Source organism: Alligator sinensis, unplaced genomic scaffold (assembly GCF_000455745.1).
Source record: "Alligator sinensis unplaced genomic scaffold, ASM45574v1 scaffold51_1, whole genome shotgun sequence".
NCBI classification, from domain to species: Eukaryota; Metazoa; Chordata; order Crocodylia; family Alligatoridae; genus Alligator; species Alligator sinensis.
Window position 1 is genome coordinate 5,522 of NW_005843075.1, and position 12,432 is coordinate 17,953.

A 12,432-nucleotide genomic window follows, 5' to 3' on the forward strand; every position below is an offset into this window, starting at 1 on the left:
GGAGTAAAAACTGAGAGCTGGCATTTTCCAAGAGATGCCTCGAGTCTGTCAAAGGGTGCCCTGGCTTCTACAAAGGTTGAGAACCACTGTGTAAAAGACACTGCTGAGGTATTTCTGGAGTCACTTTCTGAGTGGAACTGTACCTAATGGACAAAGTTTATAATAATAACAACATCTAATAAAAAAAAGACTGTGCCACATGTAAAATAGGTGACTTATGGGTGGTTCAGAGAATTGTGCATTTCAATTCACTCACACTGAACGCGTAAGAAAAACAGCCACAAATGCATTGAGTGCTGACTGTTGCTTTCTATTCCATTTGTTGTTCTCCCTTCAGTTTAATTGCCTTTGCAGGCACACTTACTGATGATTCCTTTCCATAAATTGTATTTTAATAACCCAAATAATTGCCTCCTTTTCCCCAGGCAGATTATCTTCACAGAAGACAGCACCATTGGTATCTTCCCCTGCCCTTCAAATATGCATTCATTTTCCTATCATGTTACTCGGATAGAAATGGTAAAAGGGTGGGCCAAACTGAATGATGCCCGAGGACTCCGAATGAAAAAGCTGTGCTGCGACTGAAACAATGCCGAAAACTCTATTAATTTCACTTTAGCCACCTTTTTAAATGTGACAAAACCGGCCCGTAAAGCAGATTTATTGTTTGATAAAAATAAGTTAATCACTTGAGAGGAAAAAACAGAAAAGAAAAATCAGCAGCAGCTGACTCAAGGAATGATAGGTAAAGAGAAGGTCCTTTAAGGACAAATTTAATGGACTCAATTTTCTACATGGTGTCTACAGTAGATATATATTGATAGGCACATTAGAAAAAGCTAAAATAGAGAGATCACACTTTTCACTTAAAATTCTTTTTGTCCTCATGCCTTCTATTTCATTTTTAAAACAAAAAGTCTATTAAGTGTTTTAGTGTGTGTGTGTGAATTTACTGCTTGAGCAGAGTGCTGGACTGAGGGGAAGAAAGCTTTTCTTTAGCACCAGCTCGGACAGCTGCAGCGCATGTTTCTGGTGATACACTGCCAGTAACTAACCAAACTGAAGGCGGCACTCCTAGTGAAGAGAGGGCAATTCATGCTTAGCCTTCTCTGCCAAGGGCAGCAGTCAATGCTATTTATAGGGTGGTTTGTGTGATACAGACACTTCTGGAAACTGTTGAGAGACCACCAATCTTATTTCTCACAGGCCAATTATTGGGCTCTAAGTTGCTTGGTGCAAGGAGGGTCTGTTTCCCATTCTGCAAACCAGCATAGCTGGTACTCAGTAAAACAGCATAGCAGAAAGTTTCAGGCACTGTTTCCCTAAAGCAAGGTTGAAGAGATGTATGTGCAAATCGACATCTTAAGAACAGGCTACTTAGCATCTCTCTTGTGCATCCCATAAAGGTATTCAGCTCAGTGGCTGAATCCTTCTGCTTAGCGAACAAGAGACTCTCTGGACAATAGTTATCACTTTGTGGCCTCTTGTGGGCTAAGATCAAGTATAGTAGTCAGGGTTTTGTATTCAGAAGAATATCTACCTCAGGCAAACATTTATCTGGGGTAATTTAGACAGGGACAATCCTGCCTTAAGCAGAGAGCCAGATTAGATCCCTAAAGCCTCTCTTCTAGTCCTGTTTTTTCTATGATTCTTCTAGTGTCTAGCACTAGTCAGTAAAAGTAGTGGGGTGCACAGCTGGACAGACACTGTGCCAGTGGCTGTACTCCCTGGAGCCTGTGAAGGCACTGTCTCTAGAGAGTTTGCTCTCTGCAGGGCACACCTTTCCAAACATCACCCTTGACATGAAGCTGTAGTGCATGTTGCAATTTAGCCTAGAAGAGACAATGTGAAAAATACCTAAATTTTACAGACACGTGTGTCCTAAGCAATATGTAAATCGTGACCGGTGTGTTCTCCAACACACTGGGCACGTCTACACATGCACATTTACTGCGCAGTAACCAAAATTACTGCACAGTATGGGCACATGTCTACACATGCACTCCCATACTGCACAGTAAATAGGGCGACTTACACCAACTTGGGAGTAAATTTGATACCTGCAACATGCAGGTATCAAATTTACGCCCGATTAGATACTGCTCAATATTGCACATATAGATGGATGCCTTACTGCACAGTAACACTGTGCATGAGGGCTGACTTGGGACTAATTTTAGTGCCAAGCTAGTCCACACAGTGTTAATGCACTTTAATACCTGCACATGTAGATGCCAGCCTATTCCCGCTTACTGCACAGTAAAGTAGTGCAATACTGTGCAGTAATTTTAAGTCAGCATAAATGCATGTGTGTACACATCTACTGTATTGGAGATGTGACTACAAACAATTCTTGATGACTTCAGAGATTCACATCTAAGACTATTCACTGCATGTATACCTAATCTTTATTTGTCATATAGGGCACAATCCAAAAGCATACAGGGAAAGCACCTTCAGAAATCTCTCATCTGGCACTTGTACATGAATAGATTTGTTCTTTCTGTCACTCAACACAGGTAAGATATAAGAACAAAACCCACTCAGCATACATTCATCAGTAGATATCTAACATGAAAAAAATCGATATGTCACAATAGAATTTACAAGACATAAATGATAAATACTAATTTCCAAGTGTTTGAAATCATTGACTACAATAATACAATTTATAACAAGTTTTAATCCCTGATGCCAGAGTAAATTTGCCGTTGTGCAAAGACTCAGTTTATTGAAAGCATTGGAAGCCTTCTTCAATGGGGTTTAAAAGACAATCTTGCAAGGTCTATGAATGTTTTTTTAACAAACACAGGGAAGTCATAGCTTTAAACATTCTGGCTTCCTTTTCTCTACGTAGATTCATATTCAGATTAAGCCATATTTTTGCATTCCATTCTAATGACTCATAGAATCCCAGGCCTAGGATTGCCCTTGGAAAAAGGGCTAATGTAAAGGTTTTTATTTAACAGACAAAAGAAGTCACTATTTTTCTACAGTCTTGTTATAACACATTTAATGTTCTCAACAGATATGGGAGAAGTCTACAGAGTGACTTGAGTTTTTATTGATAAAATGACACCTGAAATAAAGTTCTTCATACTGTCTAGACCTTCATTCTAGTGAGATGATAACTATTTCTAAGATTTACTTAGAGGTATAAAATCTGCCATTGTTACAATTTGTAATTAGTTTTAAAGTTCCTGCCAGTCTTTAGGGTTTCCCCTCTTGTTTTTTGAATGCTGGGAATGAAATATTACTCAGAAACAGACTTAAAATATGTTTAAAAAAGCCACAGTATAAAATTATTTAATGGTATACCCATTTGTCAGGCTCTCACAGAAAGAAGGGAAGATGACCAACATCAAAAGAACATCTAGATGTGAGGTTTTCAACACTATTTTTCACTACAAACAGACAAAATGCACAAAAAAAGAAACTTTGATGGCACCAATTTTCATTCAAGGTTGCAGTCAGTGCAATCATCTTGGTTGCTCAGAAACCTAAAAGATGTGTTTCATGTGCTTGATTCCATATGTTTTAAAGAAAACCATGATAATCAATGCCCAGAGTCCTAGAATAAAACCACCAGGAGGATGCCAGTCTTTTTGTTTTGGTTTCTGTAAAATAAAAATAAAATAATTATTATGTGTCATGTTAAATCCTCATTAAATTTATGCACAGGGTGGGAAAAAAATCATAGCATTATTTAAAAAAGAAGACAAGAAGCACCTCTTCACAAGGCCAATACCCAACAAAGTCAAATGCTCATCTTTTGAGTGGGTCTAAATGTACATGGGGTGGGGAAAATAATTTCACAGCCAAAAGGAGAATGGGAGTATATTATACTGTGTGAGAGTAATTTTCACTGTAAACCTCAATTTTCTTGTTTATGTAACTCTTCAGAAGAACATTCTTCCCACATTTGCCTAAAGACAATTTCTCAGGCAAAACATGACATTTTATTGGAAAAAGTTGGCAAAATATTGTTGAATTTTAAGTATTCAACTATTCCAAAGTGTGAAAGTTAAAAAGGTTGACTTTTTTAGTATCTAAGAAATTCACAGATGCTCATTCTGTTTTGAGTTATTAATACTTAGTTGTTACAATATATAAATGATAGGTATGTTTTAATGAATCTTATAACACACAATAAGATTACATACAACCTATACATTTTTCCAGAATTTATGTTGCATTGCTTCAAAGTGCCTTTGCTTGACTGGGCCATTGTGAACTTGGCCATTCTGGAAATATCTCCTGTTGTTCTACTTCTTTGCCCTCAATCTTTTTATCTGCAGCCAAGTGAAATACATCAAGATCTGCTAGGCCCCTTAGGTAAAATAAAACTCCTATCCCTTCTGCTGTCTCCTCAGCTCCACACCAATTTTAAATCTTGCATATTCAGTGCAAAATGGATTCTGGAGGGCATAGTCACGGAGTGCCCAAAAGAGAACTTTAACATCTCCAGCAGATGCAATTAAAAGCTACGTAAATGCAACATTTTTGTTGAAAACATAAACAAATTGAAGTCAAGGAAATCAGAGCTACAATTCTTAGGAGAAGCATAACTCAGCTCCTAATTCACAAAACAGGAGTAGATTTAACACTGTACACAGTAACGCATACACACACATATATATATAAGCAAGGAGTTACAGTTGCTAAAACAAAAAATAAAGGCATGCAGCTAAAATTAGTACTAAAGAAGAGGTCAAGTTTATGTATAGCTCATCTTGGCCAAATACGTAAGTCCTTACTTACTTTTGTACTCATTTCCTACTGAAACTGTACTTGTTTTGCTCTCCTACACCTTTGTGGAGAAACAGCCTACAGGGGTATTTTGCTTTTTGTAGTGGTTCAGTCAAATTCAAACAAAGTTGTACCATGGTCAAGTGAACAAATATTACGAAGACAGAATACTGTACAGATACAACTTCTCCACAAAACTAGTTAAGGGAAACTTGCCTTTTTCAACAAAATGTACCAGGTGGCTAAGCAACTTTAAAGCAATAGGAGCAGTTTGCAGCATCTGTTCTGCTGTGTAGCTTTCCCGTCAACAAGAAAACGATGCTTTTGGATTTCTCAGCCTCCATATTTTGGGAAACGCTAGATAGATTTTCCTAACTAGAGAAAGTTTCTTGATAAGTACAATACTTAATTTTTAAAAACATAGCAGACAAAGGACTTGAAAAACAAACAAAAATAGCAGTAACAATTCCATGAAACATTACTGAATTTATTTTCCCTACTGGGAAAAGGAAAGAACTAGGATTATAATTTACATTAATAACAACAAAGCTGAAGATTTTAACAAAGAAGTATATACACCATTAAATTTCCTAAGAAACTCTCATTAGCATAAAATGTATGCAATGTTGACAATTCACCACTTCATTGATATTCACAACCACACACCTCCATGTAAACATCTCAGGAAATCAACTCTAAATGTGCAAAGCTGCCAACATACCTCAGTTCTCAGAGTAACGGCTTTCCACACAAAGGAACTTTCTCGTTTAAATTCTCCTAATTAACCCACAACTTCGTATGCATATTGCAGTGCTCGTTTCATCAATCTCTTTGTACTATCAATCTTTCTTTTCTTGGATCTGAGACAAATCCTTACCACAAAGTGGCACCTGACCCTTCTAGACAAATGACTTCAATTTGCAGTCAGTGACACTAAAAGCCTCTCTCTTCTATTTTGTATAGAACACATAATTTAATTTCTTTAAAGAATTTATATGAATAAATATTTATAAGGTGATCTATGAGTATGGTTTTACATTTTGTCATACTGTATATGGAAGCCTCCTCCATGAAATTCCATGAGAATATGGAGTCTGCTACAGTAATGCTTTTACATTTTCATTCAAGGACACACAACTAGTCTGTGTAAAGCCATGGACTGCAGTTTTAAAATGTACTGGTTATATTACTGATGAAAAGACTAAAGCAGAAAAAAGAAAAGTAGGTAAAAGAAGTGAAGCTACATGCTCACTTATCTTAAAAATAAGTGTACCTCGATGAAGGGGATTGCAGACTAAAAACTATACAGGGCTACTGAGCCAGCACCACCTTCAGTACAACCAGCCTAAAAGTGATGGACAGTGGAAGTCATTTAAGATATCCATGGATGAAGCTGACAGACATTGACATTATGCAAATGGTATCAGCCATTTGCCAAATCCCATTGATATCAATACTGAAGACTTAAGCCAATTTATGAACAGCTGCTAATTTATACCTACAGCTGTCAACACCTCATTAAGGCCCATTATAGTAGTACTCGCATGTCCTTTACCTTTAATAAAAGCATTGAAAAGCGACAGCATGTACTCAAGTTTCAGGGCTACCAAGTAGCATAGAAGAGAGAATGGGATGGGCTGGAAGATTAACCATCTACCTGGAAGACATACAAAAAACTCGTATTCTTGTCTCAGACCATCACAGCTACCAAGTACACCCCTAACCAGATACCTGGCACTTTAGGCAATTTTCTGTTTGCCAAACAAGCAGAACATATGAGACTTAAACTGCGTTGTGGATCAAACCAAGAATCCAGAGCCACCCACCCCACATGGAAACACATGCCTGAGCTGCAACAGTCTATTGATCCTGGATAGGCCTCAATAGCCATCTTTAGACCCACAGATAAGATAATCATAGAAGACAACTACAAGGACTGATGATGATGTTAATAAGACTGTCTCTTGTTACATACAGATGAAACTGCCAACAAAGCAGCTAAGTGAACACGTGTTGGTACCTACAACAAAAAAACACAGACCCTCTAGTCTACTGAACACATGGAATGGAAGCACAGAGATAAAAGGTGGAACTATGTTTTTAAGCCTGCAAAGAACACCTTTGAGAGAGAACCCAAAAAGGTTTACATTAATTACCTAACCCTAAATCTAAACCTTAAAAAAAAGTCTATCACTGCTTAAAAATGTGATAGATATCTACTTCCTTAAGTTATTGACCAAGATGATCTTGGGTCTTTTTGGGACAAGAATTTCAGCCCAGAGAAGTCAATGCAATTTTGCCAGCAACATTAACAGGGTTATTTCACTGCTGGTTTCTGTGTCAGAAAGTGAGAGAACAAAGGGGTTTAGATAGAAGAGGTTCTTGAGTGGATTTTAATTTAAAGATCAGTTTCAGGCAAATTAGGGGCCTAAACTTCAGCAATGTTTTAGCAGGTTTAAAAACTCTAATAAAGATGTATCAAACCCATTTCTAATGCTGTTCATTACTGTAATGCTGTTCAATGCTGTGTATTACTGAGGGATATACTATGCATGTGTTTGAATGCATTTTGATTTCAATATATGTACCCTTGTATTAAAGTTGAGAGCAAGCAGAAAAAATACCCCAGGGAGAACACCCACAAGATTCAAACTAAATGGAAACAAATTAAAAAACCCTTAGAAAATGTTAGTCATATCAAACCCTGATATAAGTAGCAGATCATTGCCACTAATGCCTATTCATAAAAGCAAACATTTTTATTCAGAGAAATTGTGTCTCTCCCTCAACATAATATGTTCACATGGATCTCTCTCTCAATATATGAAAGCTGCATACTAAGAATTCAGCTATAATTTGCCTATAAAAATGCAAACAATCAATTTATGTACTGAAAATAATGATACAGAAAGAAGTTAATATGGTACAGCTTGCAGGGAAAACTTTTTCTTTTGTTTTTGTTTCATTTTTTCTTTAAAACACAAAACACCAAGTACTTTGGGGCACTGGCACAAAAACCTATAATCTCCACTTTTCAGATGTCAGGGATTTGAATAATTATGTGAATGTTACAGTAATCAATATGTTAAGTGCTGGAAAACATGCTGCTTAATTTCAGTCATAAATGCTATAATATTTTGAGTGAATTGGGAGAAAGAGGAGTCAGAAGTTATTTGCATATGGCAAACAGGTGTACAGGGAGGAGTGAATAATCAGATGTCCCACTGCCAAAAAGCCACATTTTAATCTTTTTACCAAGAATGCGTCTACATGTCTACAGAGTCTCTCCTGACCTAGTTACATCAGTAAAACCCCGCAAATGGAAACACAGGACGTGCCAGCATGGAAGGCAGGGAGTGTCTGCTGACACAACACCATCATTTTCCCACATAAACAATACTTCCCTGAAAAGGCACTCTTCTGTCAGAACAGCTGAATCAATACCAAGGCTTTAGCTCGTGCAGACAAAATCATAAGGTTGGTAGGGAGCTCAAGAGGTCATCTAGTCCAACCCCCTGCTAGAGCAAGACCATCCCCAACTATATTATCCCAGTCAAGGTTTTGTCTAGCATAGTCTTAAAAATCTCCAAGGATGGAGATTCCACAACCTCTCCAGGCTACCTGTTCCAGTGTTTTACTACCATCCTAGTGAGAAAGTTTTTCCTAATGTCTAACCTAAACTTCCCTTTCTGCAACTTGAGACCATTGTTCCTTGTTCTGTCATTTGCCACCACTGAGAACAGTCCAGCTCCATCTTGTCTGAAACCACCCTTCAAGTAGTTGAAGGCTGTTTGTTAATAAATCCCCTCCTCAGTCTTCTCTTCTCCAGACTCAATAACCCCAGTCCCCTCAGCTGCTCCTCATAAGTTATGTTTCCAGCCTTCTAACCATTTTTGTTGTTCTCTCCTGGACTGGGGAGGGAAAGTCATGTTCCCCAGCCCTCTCACCAACTGGTCCACATCCTTTCTGTAGTGGGGGACCGAAAACTGGACATAGCACTCCAGATGTGGCCTCACCCATAGGCAACTGGTAGGAAGGAGACAGCACTTGCGGCCCGACAGGATTGTCCCTGCTTCTGACAGCTTCTGCGGGTGCTCACCATTCCAATCCCCACTGCCGACACTGGCTTCTGTGGGTGCCCCCCAAGACTCAGGAGGCATCAGTTGCCCATGACCTCACCTGTGCCGAAGAGGGGAATCACTTCCCTCAATCTGCTGGCAACACTCCTACTAATGCAGCCCAGCATACCGTTAGTCTTCTTTGCAGCAAAGGCACACTGTTGGCTCATATTCAGCTTATAGTCCACTATAACCTCCAGGTCCTTTTCTGCAGAGCTGCTGCTTAGCTAGTCAGTCCCCAGTCTGTACCAGTGCAGTGGATTCTTCCATCCTAAGTGCAGAACTCTACACTTGTCCTTAATGAACTTCTTGAGATTTCTCTTGGTACCTTTCTCCAATTTGTCTAGATCTCTCTGAATCCTAGCCCTATCCCTCCAGCATATCTAGTAGTTCCCCCAGCTTGGTGTCATCTGCAAACTTGCTGAGGGTTCACTCCATCCCATCTTCCAGATTGCTGAAGAAGACCTGGAATAAAACCGGCCCCAGGACTGACCCCTGGGGCACTCCACTTGCCAACTATACATCGAGCTATTGATTACTCTCTCAAGCCCAGCCATGCAGCCAGTTTTCTATCCGCTTTAGTCTACTCATCCAACCCATACTTCCTTACCTTTCTTGCAAGAAGATTGTGGGAGATCACATCAGAAGCCTTGGTAAAGTCAAGATACATCACATGTACTGCTCTCTCTGCATCCCCAGAGCCAGTCAGATGAAGGCAATCATAGAAGGCAATTGGGCTGGTCAGGCATGACTTGCCCTTGGTGAATCCATACCAACTGTTCCTAATCGCCTTCTCTTCCAAGTGCTGAGAAATGGATGCCTTGAGGATCTGCTCCATGATTTTTCCAGGGGCTGAGGTAGGGATGACCAGTCTGTAGTTCCCTAAATGCTCCTTCTTTCTTTTCTTAAAGACAGGCACTATATTAGCCCTTTCCAATCACCTGGGACCTTTCCCAATTGCCATGAGTTTTCAAAGATAATGGCAAGCAGCTCTGCAATCACATTGGCCAACTCCCTCAGCACCCCTGGAGGCATCGCATCTAGCCCTATGGACATGTACACATTCAGCTTTTTTAAATAGTCCCTAACCTGTTCTGTCACCACTGCTGGCTGCTTACCTCCCACCCAAACTGTGCTTCCTGGTGCAGTAGTCTGGTAGCTGCTCTTGACTGTGAAGACAGGCCTTTTCCATGTCATCTGTCCCTAAGTTGCCTCTTCCATTCAGTAAGGGACCCACACTTTCCTTGGTCTTCCTCTTGTCGCTGACATACTTGTAGAAATCTTTCTTTTTAAGCTTTACATCCCTTGCTAGCTGCAACTCCAAATGTATTTTGGCCTTCCTGATTTCTTCCCTGCATGCCTAAGCAATGACCTTATATACTCCTTCCTAGTCATTTCTCCAAGTTTCCATTTCTTGTAAGCTTTCTTTTTGTATTTTAGCTCACTGAAGAGTTTTCTGCTAAGCCAAGCTGGTCTTCTGTCATATTTACTAGTTCCTGAGCATCAGGGTGATTCATTCCTGTGCCCTTTGTAAGGTTTCTTTAAAGTACAACCAGCTCTCTTGGACTCCCTTTCCCACCTCAAACTCACTTCCCATCAGTTCCCTGAGTGAGTTAAAGTCTGCTTTTCTGAAGTCCAGGCTCCTTATTCTGCTACTCTCCTCTTCCTTCCTTTCCTCAGGATTCTGATGCAATCATCTCATAGTTGTGTTGCCCAATTAGCCAGCCACTTCTACATTCCCCACCAATTCTTCCCTGTTTGTGAGCAGCAGATCAAAAAGAGGATGGTTTCTAGTTGACCTCTCCAGCACTTGCACCAAGAAGTTGTCCCTAACACTCTACAAAAACTTTGTGGATTGCCTGTGCACTGCTGTATTGCCCTCCCAGCAGATGTCAGGGTGACTGAAGTCTCCCATGGGAACCACGGCCTGTGTTCTGGAAACTTCTGCTAGGTGTCTGAAGAAAGCCTCAAGCACCTCATCCTCCTGGTCTAGTGGTCTATAGCAGACACCCACCACAGCATCACCCTTGTTGCTCTCCTCTCTGACGCTAACCCAGAGACTATCTCCAGTTACATACTGTACCTCTGAGCAATCATATAGCTTTTACGTAGAAAGAAATTCCTCCTCCTTTTCTCTCCTGCTTGTCCTTCCTGAACATTTTATACCCATCCATGACTCCACCTGAGCCACTGTCCCCTTCAATTTTGCAACTAGAGTCCAATAGTCATTTTTGATCTGTATAGGGTCCCTTCTGGCAGTATCATTGGTGTCCACATGGTTGATCATCATAGGTAGTAGTCAGAGGGCTGGATGACTGAGTAATACTTCCATGACATCGCGGATCCAGACTCCAGGCAAGCAGTAGACCTCCTGAGACAATAGCTCAGGTGGGCAGATGGACGCCTCCGTCCACCACAATAGGAAGTCACCAACCACCACCACCTATTGCTTCCTCCTGGTGGCAGTGGTCTTGATCCTCCCAACCTTGCCCAACCTTGGGGAGGCCTGGCCTGGCTTTTTCCGCTGACAGAACACGCTCCTTGTCATCTGTTGCTAGGGTTCCATATTTGTTCTCAAGCCAAACCGCTGCAGGTGGGGATGAAGACTTCTGCTTGCTACCAAAGGTCACAAGCTTCCAGCTTCTACCTTCCTGAGAGTCCATGCCCTCATGGCTGAGTATGCTTTGGAGCCTCATCACCTCCTCCTGTAGCTATCTTAGGCCATCAGCAGGAGGTACCATTCACATCACAGGCACTCCCCAGGCTCCTTTCCTTCTCATTCCCAGCACAAAGGAAAGTAGCCCTGCCCTGCCCCATGGCCCGCGCTCCCTGCTGCAGCCACTTGTAGCCCATGCGGGGCTGTCCGGAGCAGGCACAGGCAGCCCCAGGCTGGCTGCAAGCGGCTGCAGCACAGGGCGCCGGCAACGGGGCGGGCAAGGGGCTGCTTTCACCCGTGCTTGGCACCACCTTATAACCCAGCCCCACTACCAGCCTGGGCCCTGCACCGGCTCCAGGCTCGCCTGTCGGGGCTGCACATGGTGACAGCAGCTGTGGGCTCCCTGCTTGCCACACCGGGCAGTGTTTGCCACCACCACCTCTGGGCTGCCCAGCACACGAGCTACAGATGGGCAGCAGCAGTAACACTGCCTGGCGCGGCACGCAGGAGGGGCCACAGCTGCTGCCGCCATGCGCAGCCCTGATGGGTGAGCCCAGAGCCGGCGCGGAGCCCAGGCTGGCAGCAGGGCTGGGTTACAAGCTGGGGCTGAACGCAGGGGAAAGAGGGAGCGCTGGCCATGGGGTGGGCAAGGGGCTGCTTTTCCCCGTGCCCAGCACCAGCTTCTTCCCTCTGGCAAGCAAGGGGTCGGGGTTGTGCGCTGCCCCCCGCCTGTACCACAGGGCTGGGGGGCACTGGAAGTAAATGGGCAGGAAGTTAGTGGGAGCACAGGGCCCGCACTGGTGTCCTGGGGCCAGTGCCAGTGGGGCCCAGAGCAAGGTGGCAGGAGCACGGGGTCCCAGCCGGCAGGGGCTCTATGGAGCCGGGCAGCCCCCCACTTTTCCCGCCGCT

At 42.2% G+C, this 12,432-nt stretch overlaps 1 protein-coding gene across 1 annotated transcript in view; it reads right to left on the reverse strand.

Annotated features, from left to right (window-relative positions):
• Window positions 1-3,500: 3,500 nt before the first annotated feature.
• The window catches only part of PIGK (phosphatidylinositol glycan anchor biosynthesis class K), a 173,756-nt gene continuing 164,824 nt past the window's right edge, over window positions 3,501-12,432 (reverse strand). Inside the window, exon 12 of the mRNA XM_006037172.2 lies at window positions 3,501-3,617. Within this exon, the coding sequence (XP_006037234.1) occupies window positions 3,501-3,617 (117 nt within the window). The remainder of the gene's footprint in view (window positions 3,618-12,432) is intronic.